Raw genomic sequence first — 13,686 nt, 5'->3', positions numbered from 1 at the left:
ATGGCTTACCATATAACCTTGTAGAAGACACTTAACCTCCTTGAGCCTCAATGTCTGCCTGTCAAACAATTCCAGTCAGCAACTCCAGTCTTGTTTTACTCCTCTGATGCTCTGTGGGTATGATGAATAATGTGAGGAAACTATTTAAGCTTTTTTTTTTTTTTTTTTTTTTTAAAGACCAATTTTAAATGGGTTTGTTTGGTTGGTTGGTTGGTTAGTTTTTTTTGAGACAGGGTTTCTCTGTGTAGCCCTTGCTGTCCTTGACTCACTTTGTAGACCTGGCTGGCCTCGAACTCACAGAGATCCACCTGCCTCTGCCTCCTGAGTGCTGGGATTATAGGTGTGTGCCAGTAGTGCCTGGATATAACCAGTCTTTCATCCAGAATGCTTTTAAAGAAATTCTGGCAAGTTTTAGATGCCACTTTCCAGCAAACCAGAAATAAAACACTCCAAGCCAGGAGGTCTAGATCAGCAGCAATGTGAGGCCCCAGGATCAATCTTCAGAAACTCCCAAAATGTTTTTGCTTTAATTTTCATAGTAGGTAAATAGATAAATAGAAGACAGACAGACACACACACACACACACACACACACACACATATATATATATATATATATATATATCAAGACTTAAAAATTATGAAATCTAAGCCGGGGGCATTGGCGCATGCCTGTAAACCCAGCACTTGGAGAAGCTGAAGCAGGCGCAGATCTCTGTGAGTTTAAGGCCAGCCTGGTCTACAAAGCAAATCCGGGACAGTCAGGGCTCTTCTTCTACAAAGAAACCCTGTCTCAAAATACCAAAAAAAGGAAAAAAAAAAAGTCTAGACCTTTCTTGTATTACAGTGGCTCACAATTCAGAAAAAGGTAGGCCAAGTGTATGAATGTACAGTCATGTACCATGTGCGCAGACATGTTTGTTATTGTAGCAGTACTAATTTCTAGACTCAGTTGTATCAGCAGTAAAAAGCGGATCGCATTGGGAGGCACTCAGAGGTCGAAGAAGTGGTCTGTCGTGAGTTCCTGCACGTCTAGACAGCTTCCATGGAGTGCCGCAGAAGCTCAGAGCTGCTGCCCTGAGAAGCCTCGTTGCTAGTCACCCACGTCTCTGCCGTAAACCAGAGGTTCTGGATATGTAACCAGTGTAGTTTGCTTGAATTTACTTTGCAGAGCGCTCACAGTTAGAGAGTGTTGTAGAACTTGGTTGTTGAGAGTTGCTGTTAAATCTTATATTTCACGATGCTCTTCCATTAAAACATGATCAGTCTATATTTATTTCAAGTGGCTTCAAAGTATGTTAATGCATGGTTGTAAATGCTTAATGTGTGATCATCTCCTTTCATGGGTAGCAGTCCATTTAGAGCAATGATTCTCCTGTTTCCTAACACTGTGGCCCTTTAATACATTCCTCATGTTGTGGTGACCCCCAACCATAAGATTCTTTCATTGTTAAAATGTAATTTTGCTACTGTTATGATTCATATTGCAGATATTGATAATTAGGATATCTATTCTGTGATGCCCAAAAGAGTTGTGACACGGGGCTGGAGAGATGGTTCAGAGGTTATGAGCACTGGCTGTTCTTCCAGAGGTCCTGAGTTCAATTCCCAGCAACCACATGGAGGCTCACAGCCATCTATAATGAGATCTGGTGCTCTCTTCTGGCCTGCAGGTGTACATGCAGACAGAACATTGTATATATAATAAATGACTAAATAAATAAATAAATAAATCTTAAAAAAAAAAAAACAGTTGTGACACACAGGTTGAAAATTGCTGGTTTACAGGCTAATTCAGAAGTGTATAGAGACTGATCTGGACCCTGATATTTCACCTCATATTGTTTCTGATGTATAATAAGAACTATATATATAGAAGACACAAATGTGACACCTTCTTGTAAAATACTTATTTATTTATTTATTCATTCATTCATTTATTTATCTATCTATCTATCTATTTACTTATTTATCTATCTATCTATCTAGCTAGCTAGCTAGCTAGCTAGCTATTTATTTATTTATATCAAGGCAGGGTTTCTTTGTGTGGTCCTGGCTGTCCTGGAAGTGGTTTTGTAGACTAGGCTGGCCTGGAACACACAGAGATCTGCCTCCCAAGTGCTGGGATTTCACATGTGCCTTACCATGCCCAACTGAAATTTACTTTTAATGATAGATTTGTGGTTTTTCATTCTAGGATTATAAGAGATCATGGATTAGTCAACCTTAGAAAGTTCCGATGTGAGTATGTGCTGACTTTTTTATTCTAAGTTCTTCTAAAATTATTGAGTAGTTTCAGATCAGTGTAGGAGTATTCATAATCCACATTGCATGCTAGCTAGCATCACTTAGGAAGATTTAAAAATTCTGATGCAGGACTTGGAATGTAGCTCACTGGTAGATGGGTATCTAGCATGTTTGAGGAGACATTGATCCCTTGCACAGAAACCAAAAGCAAAACAAAACCAAAAGTGTTTGAGGCAGCTCTGATCCCTAGTGACAGTAAAGAGCCATTCATTTATAGTCAACAACATTGCCTAAGAATTGGTACAATAATTACAACGTGAATATTAATGGATCATTTTCTAGACAGTCATGTTTTGAAACTATGTGTTAAACATAACCTTGTTCTTCAGGTTATAAAAACACTTTTGTAGGACTGGAGAGATGTCTCAGCAATTAAGAGCACTGCTGCTCTTACAGAGGACCCAGGTTCAATTCCCAGCACCCACATGGCAGCTCACAACTATCTGTAACTCCTGTTCCAGGAGATCTGACTCCCTCCACAGACATACATGCAGTCAAAACACCAATGTACATAAAATAAAAACAAATTTAAAAAAAAAGAAAGAAAGGAAAACCAGTAGAGAGGTTGATGTCTCACAATTAGAAGAGTGTCTGCCTCAGTACAACATAAATCAACTTGTCATACAGGGATATTGCAGATGAGATATGCACATAGTTTTTCCTGGTTAATTGTGCTTTTCTAGATATTCTTGGTTGGTTGGTTTTTTGGTTTTTTTTTTTTTTTTTTTTTTGAGACAAGTTTTTGCTGTTTGCTCTGGCTGGCTTAGAAGTTTCTATTCTAGACAAGGGCCAGCCTCAGAATTGTGATTGTCCTTCTGCCTCAAGTACTAGGATTACAGGCTTCTGCCTCTGCGCCCAGCTGGATAGTTTCTTATGTCTTTGCTTTCCTTGTTTTCCTGCAGTAATCCATGCTAGAAATTTTGGCCGGCATTGTGTCTAATAACACAGGTTCTGCCTTTAATTCCCTTTTGTGACTGCAGTGTCTGGTCCTATGCGTGGTCCCAGGCAGATTAAAAGCTGTGAGCAGGGACATCAATAGTACTTAGTAGTAGAGATGGTTTCCATGATAACAGCATCTCTTTGTGAGGTGCTTGATGCTTTAATTATGATTACATTTGCATTCTCAGCTCTCCTGTTTGCATGCTGTCATGGGCAACTTAGTCATGTGAGGTTAGGAAAATATTCCTGAATTTCACTTCTTGTTTTAAAAAATAACGCCACAAACTTAGAGGTCCTTACATTTTCTGTGACATGTTGTGTTTCATTTCTTCTAGTAATGGAACGGCGGTATCCCAAGGAAGTTCAAGACCTTTATGAAACAATGAGGCGATTTGCAAGGATTGTGGGACCAGTGGAACATGACAAGTTCATTGAAAGCCATGCATGTGGGTGTTTTTTGGAATTCGTGTGTTGGGGAGGGTGGAAGTGGATGGGTGGGTGTGGGAGGGGGGAGGGAGAAGGGAGATTTAAAAGCTTAGTGAGGGCAGGGGAATAGCACAGTGGGTAAGAGTGCTTGCTGTATAAGCATGGGGACCTAAGTGTAGATATCAACACTTACATGAAAAGCTGGGTTTGGCCATCTTAGTGCTTGTTAGCTAGGTGTTGGCCAGCAAACCCCTAGCTCTAGGCTCCATGAGAGACTATCTCACAAGAATAAGATGGAAAATTATATTACAGGACACCAATGTTGCCCTCTGGCCTCTGTGTGCTTATGTACACCACACATACACACACACATTTCACTCATACTCACACACACACCCCTACACACAGAGACACATATACACACACACATACATACTCACACAGGCGCGCGCGCGCACACACACACACACACACACACACACACACACACACTGCTACAGACACAGACACACACTTACACGCGCCATACACTCCTACATATCAAAGAGAGAAAAAACTTAGTAACTTACAAGTTAGTAGATGGCTTTTGTTTGGGGGATTTTTTTTATTTTATTTTGTTTCTTTTTGTCTTTTAAAATAGAGTCTTGCTATGTGTGTAGCCTAAAACTTGTTGAGTAATCCCAGCTGGGGTCTGACTTGCTATCCTCCTGCCTTTGCCTTGCTAGAACTGCATTCTGGGTGTGTGCCACAATGGGTAGCAGTTTTTACAGGATATGCCAGGGAGCTGGATGGCCTATGTTGGTGGTTTTCATCACATTAGCCATCCTGCCCCATCTGAGTGGCTGTGCCCTTTCCTCTTGCCCATAAGCTCGTTATTTTGAAGCCAATTCTAAACATTGTATTATTTTGCCTATAAATATTTTAGTATTAAAACTAGTTTAAGTTATGGGAACAGGATTGTTGACTCGTGGAAATAGTACTTTCATATTCCTCTGGCCTTTCTCTGATGGTCCTGAGAGCATTCATCTTAGTTATAATTGGCTCTTCCACTATAAAAAATATTGAAGTTGTTAAGCAGGAAGGCCTAGGACTTTGAGGCTGCCTGGACTGAGGGCTTATTTCTATATTCTCCTCATGAGAGCTGTATATTTACTTGGCTCTTCAGTTTAGTTCTAGGAAGTCTTATTTTGAGTTACTTTGATTTTCTAGAAAAATTCTTTACCACTGCTCATTGTGCAAATATTTCTTGGGAAGAATCACAGGCATTTATCTGAGCCAGATTAATTGTTCTCAGGAAACACCTTGCTTAGTTGTCATTCTTTGTGTGGTTGGTATTGAGTGACTTATTCTTTACTTCCTGTCCTAGTTTATATCATTCCTGGGGTATGTGTCACTACAGAGAACTACACCCTATGGGTGGCTTTTCCTTCATCTCGTGTTTGAAAAGCACCCAGGTTGGAATGATCTGTTACAGAATAATCTAGCAGTGTGCTCTGAGTTGTGTTCTCAGCAGCAGTTTTTGGTTTATGGAAAATGCAGTGCTTTTTGTTCCCTGTAGGAAAAAGCTAAAAAGAAACCAGGGCTTGAGCAAAGCCTTCCTGTGAAGCAGGGCCTCATCTAGAGGCAACCTGCATCAAAAAAAAACATGGCTGTGTGAGTAGAAAGGCTAACACAGTAGGTGGAACTGCAGCATTTACATTTTAAAAAACAGGATTTTGTTTGTTTGTTTTTGAGACAGAGTTTCTCTGTATAGTCTTGGCTGTCCTGGAAGTCACCCTGTAGAACTGTCCTAGAACTCAGGGATCCATCTACCTCTGCCTTCCAGGTGCTGGAATTAAAGGTGTGTGCCACCACCACCCAGCTAAAATATTATGTCATTACTTTTATTCATAAATGAAGAGAGCCAGTTTGCTCACATTTTAGGTGTCTCCTAAAGTCCTAGGTGTTGCATTTGGAAGACAATTGGAGTAGGTTCTTCTCAACTCTTGGGAGGCATTTCTTTGTTGTTTGTTTTTGAGTGAGAGTCATACTATGTAGCTCTGGTTGTTCTGGAACTCACTTGGGAGGAAGAGACAGGGGGATCTCTGTTAGTTCAAGGCCAGCCTAGTCTACATAGTGAGTTCCAGGACAGCCAGAGCTCCACAGAGATACCCGTCTCAAAAAAAAGAAAAGGAAAGGAAAAAACAGAATCCTAAGGTGAAGTCACCTGCCTCTACTTATGGCAGAATCACTGAAACACACCCAGCCACTTCCTGACATTGATTTGCTTTTTCAATTTTTCTCCTTTGCTCCTTTGCTGGAAAACAGTGGAATTTGAACTTCGAAGGGAAATCAGGAGGCTCCAAGAATATAGGACAGCAGGCATTACCAATTTTTGTAGTAAGTATGCTTCTACTACCTACAATATCAAAGTGCCTGTGACTTGCAAATACAAGAGGAAATCTAGAACACTTAAAAACAAACAAAAAACCTTTTCAGAAGAGTTTTTAGAATTTCTAGTAAAGTTTCATCTCTTCAGTTCCTGTAAATATCATTAGATTACCAGGATAAAAGTAGAGTTATGGCACACCGCGAAAAGAAACACTGCTTTAGAATTGGGAGTCTGCTGTGGCGCTCTCCCTTTCTCTCACACAGGCAAACAAGCAGAAGGGAGTGAAGAGTAGGTTGTGTGATTCTTATGTTTTGGGTTTTAACCTCAGCCTTTTAAAACTTATTCAGGCACAGCCTAAATTTTCATTTGCCAGGCTTCTATCATTTACTTAATACCTACCAGGTCTACAAGTACATGTACCAGTATCTATGGGATACATTTCACCTTCAAGTCATTGGATATCATGACAAACTTATGGGGAATTGTCACTTCAAGTTAATAAAGAAATCAAAGTTTAAGGGCCAGAGAGATGGCTCAGAGGTTAAGAACACTGGCTGCTCTTCCATAGGTCCTTAGTTTAATTCCCAGCAACCACATGGGGGCTCATAACTGTCTATAGTGAGAGCTGGTGCCCTCTTCTGGCATGCAGGTAGAACACTGTGTATATAATAAATAAAATAAATCTTTAAAAAAGGAAAAGAAAGACAAGGAAAAAAAAAAAAGGGAGATTTCAGGTGTAGACATATACTTGGCTCCTGGGAAAAGTTATAAGAGCAGTTGAAGTAGCCAATGTTGGCTGAGCTTAGTTAACAGGCCCTTTGGCTCTGTTGTGTTGTCCTTGCAGTCATGTGTTTTCTACCCCTCCAGGCGCCAGGACCTATGATCACCTGAAAAAGACGCGTGAAGAAGAGCGCCTTAAACGCACCATGCTTTCAGAAGTTCTCCAGTATATCCAGGACAGCAGTGCATGTCAGCAGTGGCTTCGCCGGCAGGCTGACATGTACGCAGTTAGTCAGGGCTGAAGGAAGCACTCCTTCCAACATGCTTTGGCCTTCTTGTACATTTTTGGACACTGTTGTGGGTTCTCTGGATGGAAGAGTAGTAAGGTTTTTTTATCAATCCATATAGAAACAACGTAGAACTGGCAGGCTTAAGAAACATAACTGGCCTTATGCAATTCTCTATTCCTGTTTGTGTCTGTTTTTTTTGGTCTTTCAAGACAGGCTTTCTCTGTGTAGTCTTCGCTGTCCTGCACTCGCTTTGTAGACCAGGCTGCCCTCAAACTCGCAGAGATCCACCTGCCTCTGCCTCCCTGAGTGCTGGGATTACAGGCATGCACCATTTTACCCAGCTTCCTATTTTGTTCTTATTTAAAAAAAAAAAAAAATAGTGAATTTGAAGCTGGTTGTGGTGACGCACCTCTGTAGTCACAATGCTGTGGAAATGAAGGTGGCAGTACTGCTGTGAGCTCCAGGCCAAGGAAAGGAGACACAGTGAAACCTGGTCTCAACTCCACTCCCACTATGTTTGTCCTCGCTTAGATGCTAGTGTGCTTTTTGTTAAAATTCTCCCTCTCTATGAATGGCTTTAGTGATGTCCCCTGTTAAAAGTCCTTAGCAAAGTTGAGGGAAGTTTTTCTCTTTGGAGTACATTTTCTTTCCTGTACAGCGAGACATCCTATAAAATGTCACACAGTCTCACCATACCTCTTCTTGGGTGGCCTTGATAAATACACCCAGTCCTATGAGGAGTTTTAAAAATTGCCTTCTTTGATATGACCTAAGTTTAAATTTCTTTGTTTTAGTGATTCTGGGCTGAGTCCTTCTGTTCTGATGGCTTCAAACTCAGGTAATGATTTCTCAGGCTAATGAAAGGGATGTTATGGGTTGTTTTTTGTTTTGTTTGTTTCTTTTTCAGAACTGAAAATTGAGCCCAGGACCTCTCACATACTGAGCTATTCTCCTAGTCCAGAGCAAGTGTGGACTGGGATGTTTACATTTCACTGGGTTATGGGGACAAAGCTACACTCCTTTTGTGGAGCATGGTGTGCTAGTTTGTGGACAGCAGCATGCTCTCAGACACCTCAGTCAGATCATGGCTCAGAGCGACACTTCTTTTTACTGGCGTTTACAGTCAGGGCTGGAGTTGTAGCTGTCTCAGAGTTGCGCTGTACTTGGAAGGTGCTACCTGAAGAGCTTTGTATTTAACATGAAACAGCAGCTCACTTGCCACAAACTCAAGGATTTCTTGTAAGTTGGAGACTTAGGGAATTTCTGCATCTGAGCTTTACCCCTTTTGAGTTTGTCCTATTTTAAGCAAGGTTAAGCCAGTGCAGACTGGTGGATCTTGTTGACTGTTGACTGTGACTAAGTATTTGGGGAGATATTAGTTGGGATGTTCCTGAGCCAAAACTGTGGTCCTGATCACCATTCACTCCTGCCCCATATGACAGTGTTTCTTCTAATCTGAATATTCCTCTGTCAGAAGCATAATGGTCTAATGTGACCCAGTTACCAGTTCACCATTCTCTGTAACATCAAACCTTTGAAATTCTCTTAACATTAGCTGTGATGGCACACAACTGAACAAAGTCTCCATATGTTAAGGATCTAATAGTGCTCACATATGGGCATTTGGTGGATACTTGTTTTCCTTTGTCTTACGTAATTCTTTTTACTTAAAGATTTACTTATGTGTATGTGCCTGAGTTATATGTGTGTACCATATGTGCCTGCAGAGGCCAGAAGAGGGCATTGGGTCCTCCAGAACTGGAGTTACAGACATTTGTAAGTTTGCTTAACTAAGTGCTGGAAACTGAACCTGGGTTCTTTGCAAGAGCACCAAGTGCTCTTAACCACTGAGTTGTGTCTTCAGCCCCTCAAATAATTATTTGATACTTGAGAGAACTGAGAGGCTTCTAAGGAGTCACCAAGCAGCAGAATCCAGGTTTTATTTTATAAGCTTCTTATTTCACCACCACCACCTCATGCTAAATACAGAAATCAAAAGATTGCTAACTAAAATCACTGTACAGCTTTGGTTTTTAATCAGCACTCACCACTCACTATTTTTTCCTAGGCTCATGTTAGCCTTTCCTCCTTCCTTTCTAGCCCCTTGTGTTAAATGTTGAGATTCCTGACTCCCTTTTATGCCCTGAGTTGCTTTTCAGGCAATAAAAGATTGGGAGCCCAGCATCCCAGATTATAGTCTAGCCTTGGAAGACTTGTGAGGAAGCACATGATTTTCTCCCCATTTCTAAGCATTCAGGGAAAGCCCTTAGCCTTTTTGATGTCCCTGAGAATCAGGTTTTCCAGAACAGTTTAAGAAGTTCTTTCCTTCTGCCTCATTCCACTGACAGTCATCACAAAACCTAACTTATTGCATCCCTCCTCACCTGGGAACTCATCCAAAGCAGATATTCAGAATAAAACCGGGGGCCGGTGAGATGGCTCAGAAGGTAAAGGTGCTTGCTATGATGGCAATGCTGGCACCCTGGGTTCCGTCCCTGGAACTCCTCTGGTAAAGCTAGCAGGCTAGGAGGAGGGAATTTACACCACACAGTTGTCCTCTGACCTTACATCTGTGGCCTGTGCCACACATGCTTAATGATCATCATCATCATCATCATTCAGTGAAGGAATAAAACTCTTGTGCATTAATCTTTATATACTGGTCTGGCCTGGCAAGTCCGATGCTGCCTCCTGTTTGGGTTTCTTTCGTAGACATGAAGTTGACCTTGGTCTCTACAACTTCATATATTCATAAAGCAAATATGGCATTTGGCTTGTTGTTCCAGTATGGCTCTTCCAGTTAAACATCTTTTCAAGGAAAAATAAACAAATGAACAAGCAGGACCTTTGGTGGCCTGACTCTGCCTTTGATCTGAAGTGTAGTACTTGGCTAATTACCATGTTGCCTTGTCCTGCTAGAAGGTAGTGACAAAAGAGAATTTCTGTTCTAAAGGATTCCTCTTTCCACTCGTCAACCGTCGAGGCAGATAGAATAATACCTTTCTAAACTGGATGAACATCTGGTGCCAGAGTCCAGCGTCTCCTGTTCAGGAGGAACAGATAGGTGATGACTCCACTGTGCCGAGTGCTCGTTGATATGAAGTGTTGTTAGTTCTGTTTTCAAATGAATGTTGGAATGACTGTATTAGAGTCCACGATCAGAGCAAAGGCATGGCAGCAGGAACAGCTGAGGGCTATCATCCTGCTCTGTAATTAGGACACTGGAAATGGCAGGAGGCCTTGAAACTTCAAAGCTCCCCCTCCCCCGATATCTCTTTTAAGGTTACACCTCTTAATCCTTCCCAAATAGTCCCACTAATTGGGGACCAAGCATTTAAATATCAGCCTATGGGGGCTGTTCTCATTCAAATCACTACAGTGACCAAGGAGCTACCTAAACCAGCATAAGGGAGTGGGTTAAGCTTTCTGTTTTACACTTGAACAGTTACACCTCTGTGAAATATTTGTTCTTTTGCGTCTCTGTCCATAGGAAGACGAAGTGCACCACCTTTGAACCTTACCGGCCTCCCTGGTACAGAAAAACTCAATGAAAAAGAAAAGGAGGTAATAAAAGGGAGGGGAACTGGAGGAAAAGAAAACGGGCTGATTGATTCATTGAGTTGTTAAAATCCATTACAGTGTCAAACCTATTTCACTGCACTTGTCTAAAGAGCACAGCTCTTGTCTGAGAAGTCTAGGAGCTGCTAACTTTGGCAAGCACCAGAAAACTACTTTCATCTTGCAGCTACCTTTCCCCTTTCAGGGAGAAGTTCATGCAACAGTATCAATTAAATAATAGCAGTAGCTGTCATTTATTGAACATTTCATGTGGCAGACACTCCACTAGACGCTTTTTGTAATCCTAAAGTAGCTTTTACATGAAAATAGGACTTTCCTATTAGAATGGTTGCTTTGAGAAGTTTTGCATTCATTCCAGCAATATAACCATCACTTAAAATGTTTTTGCAATTGTCTCCATAGCATGTTTATAAGCATAAGGTAAATAATGCGGTGTCATATGTAGTTGCACATCAGTTTTATGTTGAGACAGGGTTTCACTCTGTAGCACTGACTGGCCTGGAACTAAATCCCTGTGTAGTGCTGCTGCCTTAGACTCAACAGAGATCCGCCTGCCTCTGCCTCAGTGCATGCAGTGCACGAACACACCTAAGTACTGTGACTTTCTTTACCATTGTAAACACTGAATCCTCCCTGTATTGCTTTTGTCTATTTCTAGCATTTAAATCTACACGGCATATATCTGTAATTTTAGCACTTGAGAGCCTAAGACAGGAGAAGACTTTATGGTCGACCTAGGCCACACAGCAAAGAGGCTCTCAACAAAAATCTACTTGGGTGGTACTCACCTGTAATCTCAGCACTTGGGAGGGAGAGGCAGGAAGACCGGGGGCTCAGGTGCTTCATAGCTGTCTGCTATCTAGTGAGTTCAAAGGCAGCCTGGGCTACCAGAGACCCTGTCTCAAAAAAGCCAAACCAACCAACCAACAAAATAACAAAAGAGCTGCTCATCTCTCGCTCCTTTCTTGTTCCTAGTGTCTGTCTCCCCATCTGTTGGTCCCTAGCATCTGTTCGTGTAAGAAGTCACGATGTAGGGACCCATAATACTCTTATTTTAGCCTTCAGAAATAATAAACACTTCTTTTGAGGGTAGAAAGAAGTATGTGTTGAAGAAAGTCACAGACCATTTTCTCAGTGTTTGTGTGTAATGGTCTGGAATTCTAAGCATCTTATTACTGTTTACCCATAGGACGGTGACTTAGACTGTGCCTTACTGGGTAATGAATGGCAGGTGAACTGAACTTAATGTACTTTCTGCATTCACAGGAAAGGTGGCCTCCTCCCCATGGTAGGCAATGACAAAAGCAGAGGCTACCCTGTCTTGCCAATACCAACAATATGTTTTACTTAGGAGTCCAGATACCTGCAATGCCACCACCCTCAATGCCCTGCTGGGCTCTGTGTCATTTCCCTGACTAATGTCAGAATGGCTCTGGCATCCACCCTGGGCATTTAGCACTCAACTCCTGGGCAAGCCTGGTAGCTCCTCGGGGAGGTATGCTTGTTCCCTAACTGAACTAGACCCTTGAGCCAACCTTCACTTGCTGAAGGCGCTCTTGGCGTCACATCTTCCTTTTTCCTTCCTGAATATCTGTCTCTAGAGAAGAGAGGAAGTGCAGTGTGGTCCAGCCACTCACCTGCTCTCATAAATAGTTGGAGGTTGATGTCACTTTTTTTTAAATACACTTTATTTTGGGTGTGTGGGGGGAAGGGAGAGGCATGTGTGTGCCATGGTATGATGTGGAGGTCAGGGATACTTTGAAGAAGTTGGTTTTCTTTTTTTACCATGTGGGTCCCAGGGATCGAACTTGGGTTGTCAGTGTTGGTAGCAAATGCCTTTACCTGCTAAACCATCTCTATGCCCTCCTCCCTTTTATTTTGGGGTTGCTATACCTGCTGGATTAAATCTGAGAATGACAGGTGTTAATGTTGATTAAATTTGTCATGTCTTCCAGCTCTGTCAGGTGGTGAGGTTAGTACCTGGAGCCTATTTAGAATATAAGTCTGCTCTGTTGAATGAGTGCAACAAGCAAGGCGGCTTGAGACTGGCACAAGCAAGAGCACTCATCAAGATAGATGTAAACAAAACCCGGAAAATCTACGACTTCCTCATCCGAGAGGGGTACATTACCAAAGCCTGAGTCTGGTTGGCAACGCAAGCCAGAGCTACAGAACGCAGCGAGTCAGAAGACAGTGTGTGCATTCTGGAGACTTGTATTTGAGTGGACTCTTACTGTGAAAAGAAGTAAAGACACTGAGAGGCTAAGTGTGCAGACCTTTTTCTTCTCTGCCCTGCTGTAAAGCGCTCCTTTTGGGGTCATAGTGCTACGGAGAGTGCTCACCAAGTTATTAGACAGCAGTGGGCCTTCGCCACTGTAACTCAATCAAGAATGGCGGTACCTCACCTCCTGGCTCTGGTAGAAATAGAACAAAACCAAGCCGCAGCATTTCATCCCAGGAGTCCAACTCAAATCCTTGTACTTGAGAGTGAAGTTCGTTGACCTTCCCATCTTGCAGGCAGATTTCAAATGAAGAGAAGGCTGTTAGAGCACAGGAAAGCCTTTTCTTGCAAGGATTTTTTTTTTTAAATGCTGACATCTTAGTTTATGAAATGAAGAGGGTGGGACTCCCTTCCGTGATGGTCTGTCTGAAATTTCATTTTAACTGTAATGTCTGGCTTTGTACTTTGCAGTCTGGCTGTCTGATGTGCAGTCGACTCTTGAGGAGGTGGCACCGGATATAAAATGTCTCTGTTATTTTTAGAATTAATGGATTAAAATGTTTTGCTATTTAATTTGTGGGTGTGTCAGATATTCTGGTAACTAAAGCACACTTGGGTTGTTAGATGCCCGCCTCACCAAGCTGTACTGTCTTTGCTTACACGTGTGTCCTGGGATCACCTTCTTACCCCGATTTTCCCAGGGTGCCAGGCCCATAAGGATGAAGATGATGCAACTAGCCCAGCTTTGCTTCTGTTGAGACCTGAACCCTAATTTCTCAGTGGTGAAAGGCTAGCCTGCAATAAAAGCTGCTTTTCAAACACAAGTAAAGCTG

General features: G+C 42.0%; 1 protein-coding gene across 1 annotated transcript in view; it reads left to right on the top strand.

Annotated features, from left to right (window-relative positions):
- Positions 1-13,426, top strand: part of Tada2a (transcriptional adaptor 2A) — a 46,198-nt gene extending 32,772 nt beyond the window's left edge. Inside the window, exons 10-16 of the mRNA XM_055620402.1 lie at positions 2,198-2,241; positions 3,582-3,692; positions 5,980-6,051; positions 6,911-7,043; positions 7,848-7,891; positions 10,544-10,617; positions 12,588-13,426. Of these exons, the coding sequence (XP_055476377.1) occupies positions 2,198-2,241; positions 3,582-3,692; positions 5,980-6,051; positions 6,911-7,043; positions 7,848-7,891; positions 10,544-10,617; positions 12,588-12,773 (664 nt within the window). The 3' untranslated portion in view covers positions 12,774-13,426. The remainder of the gene's footprint in view (positions 1-2,197; positions 2,242-3,581; positions 3,693-5,979; positions 6,052-6,910; positions 7,044-7,847; positions 7,892-10,543; positions 10,618-12,587) is intronic.
- The last annotated feature ends 260 nt before the right edge of the window (positions 13,427-13,686 follow it).

Source organism: Psammomys obesus, unplaced genomic scaffold (genome assembly GCF_907164565.1).
Source record: "Psammomys obesus unplaced genomic scaffold, mPsaObe1.curated_primary_1811, whole genome shotgun sequence".
NCBI lineage: Eukaryota > Metazoa > Chordata > Mammalia > Rodentia > Muridae > Psammomys > Psammomys obesus.
Note: the sequence above shows the minus strand (reverse complement) of the source record. Positions and strands in the feature narration are given on the sequence as shown.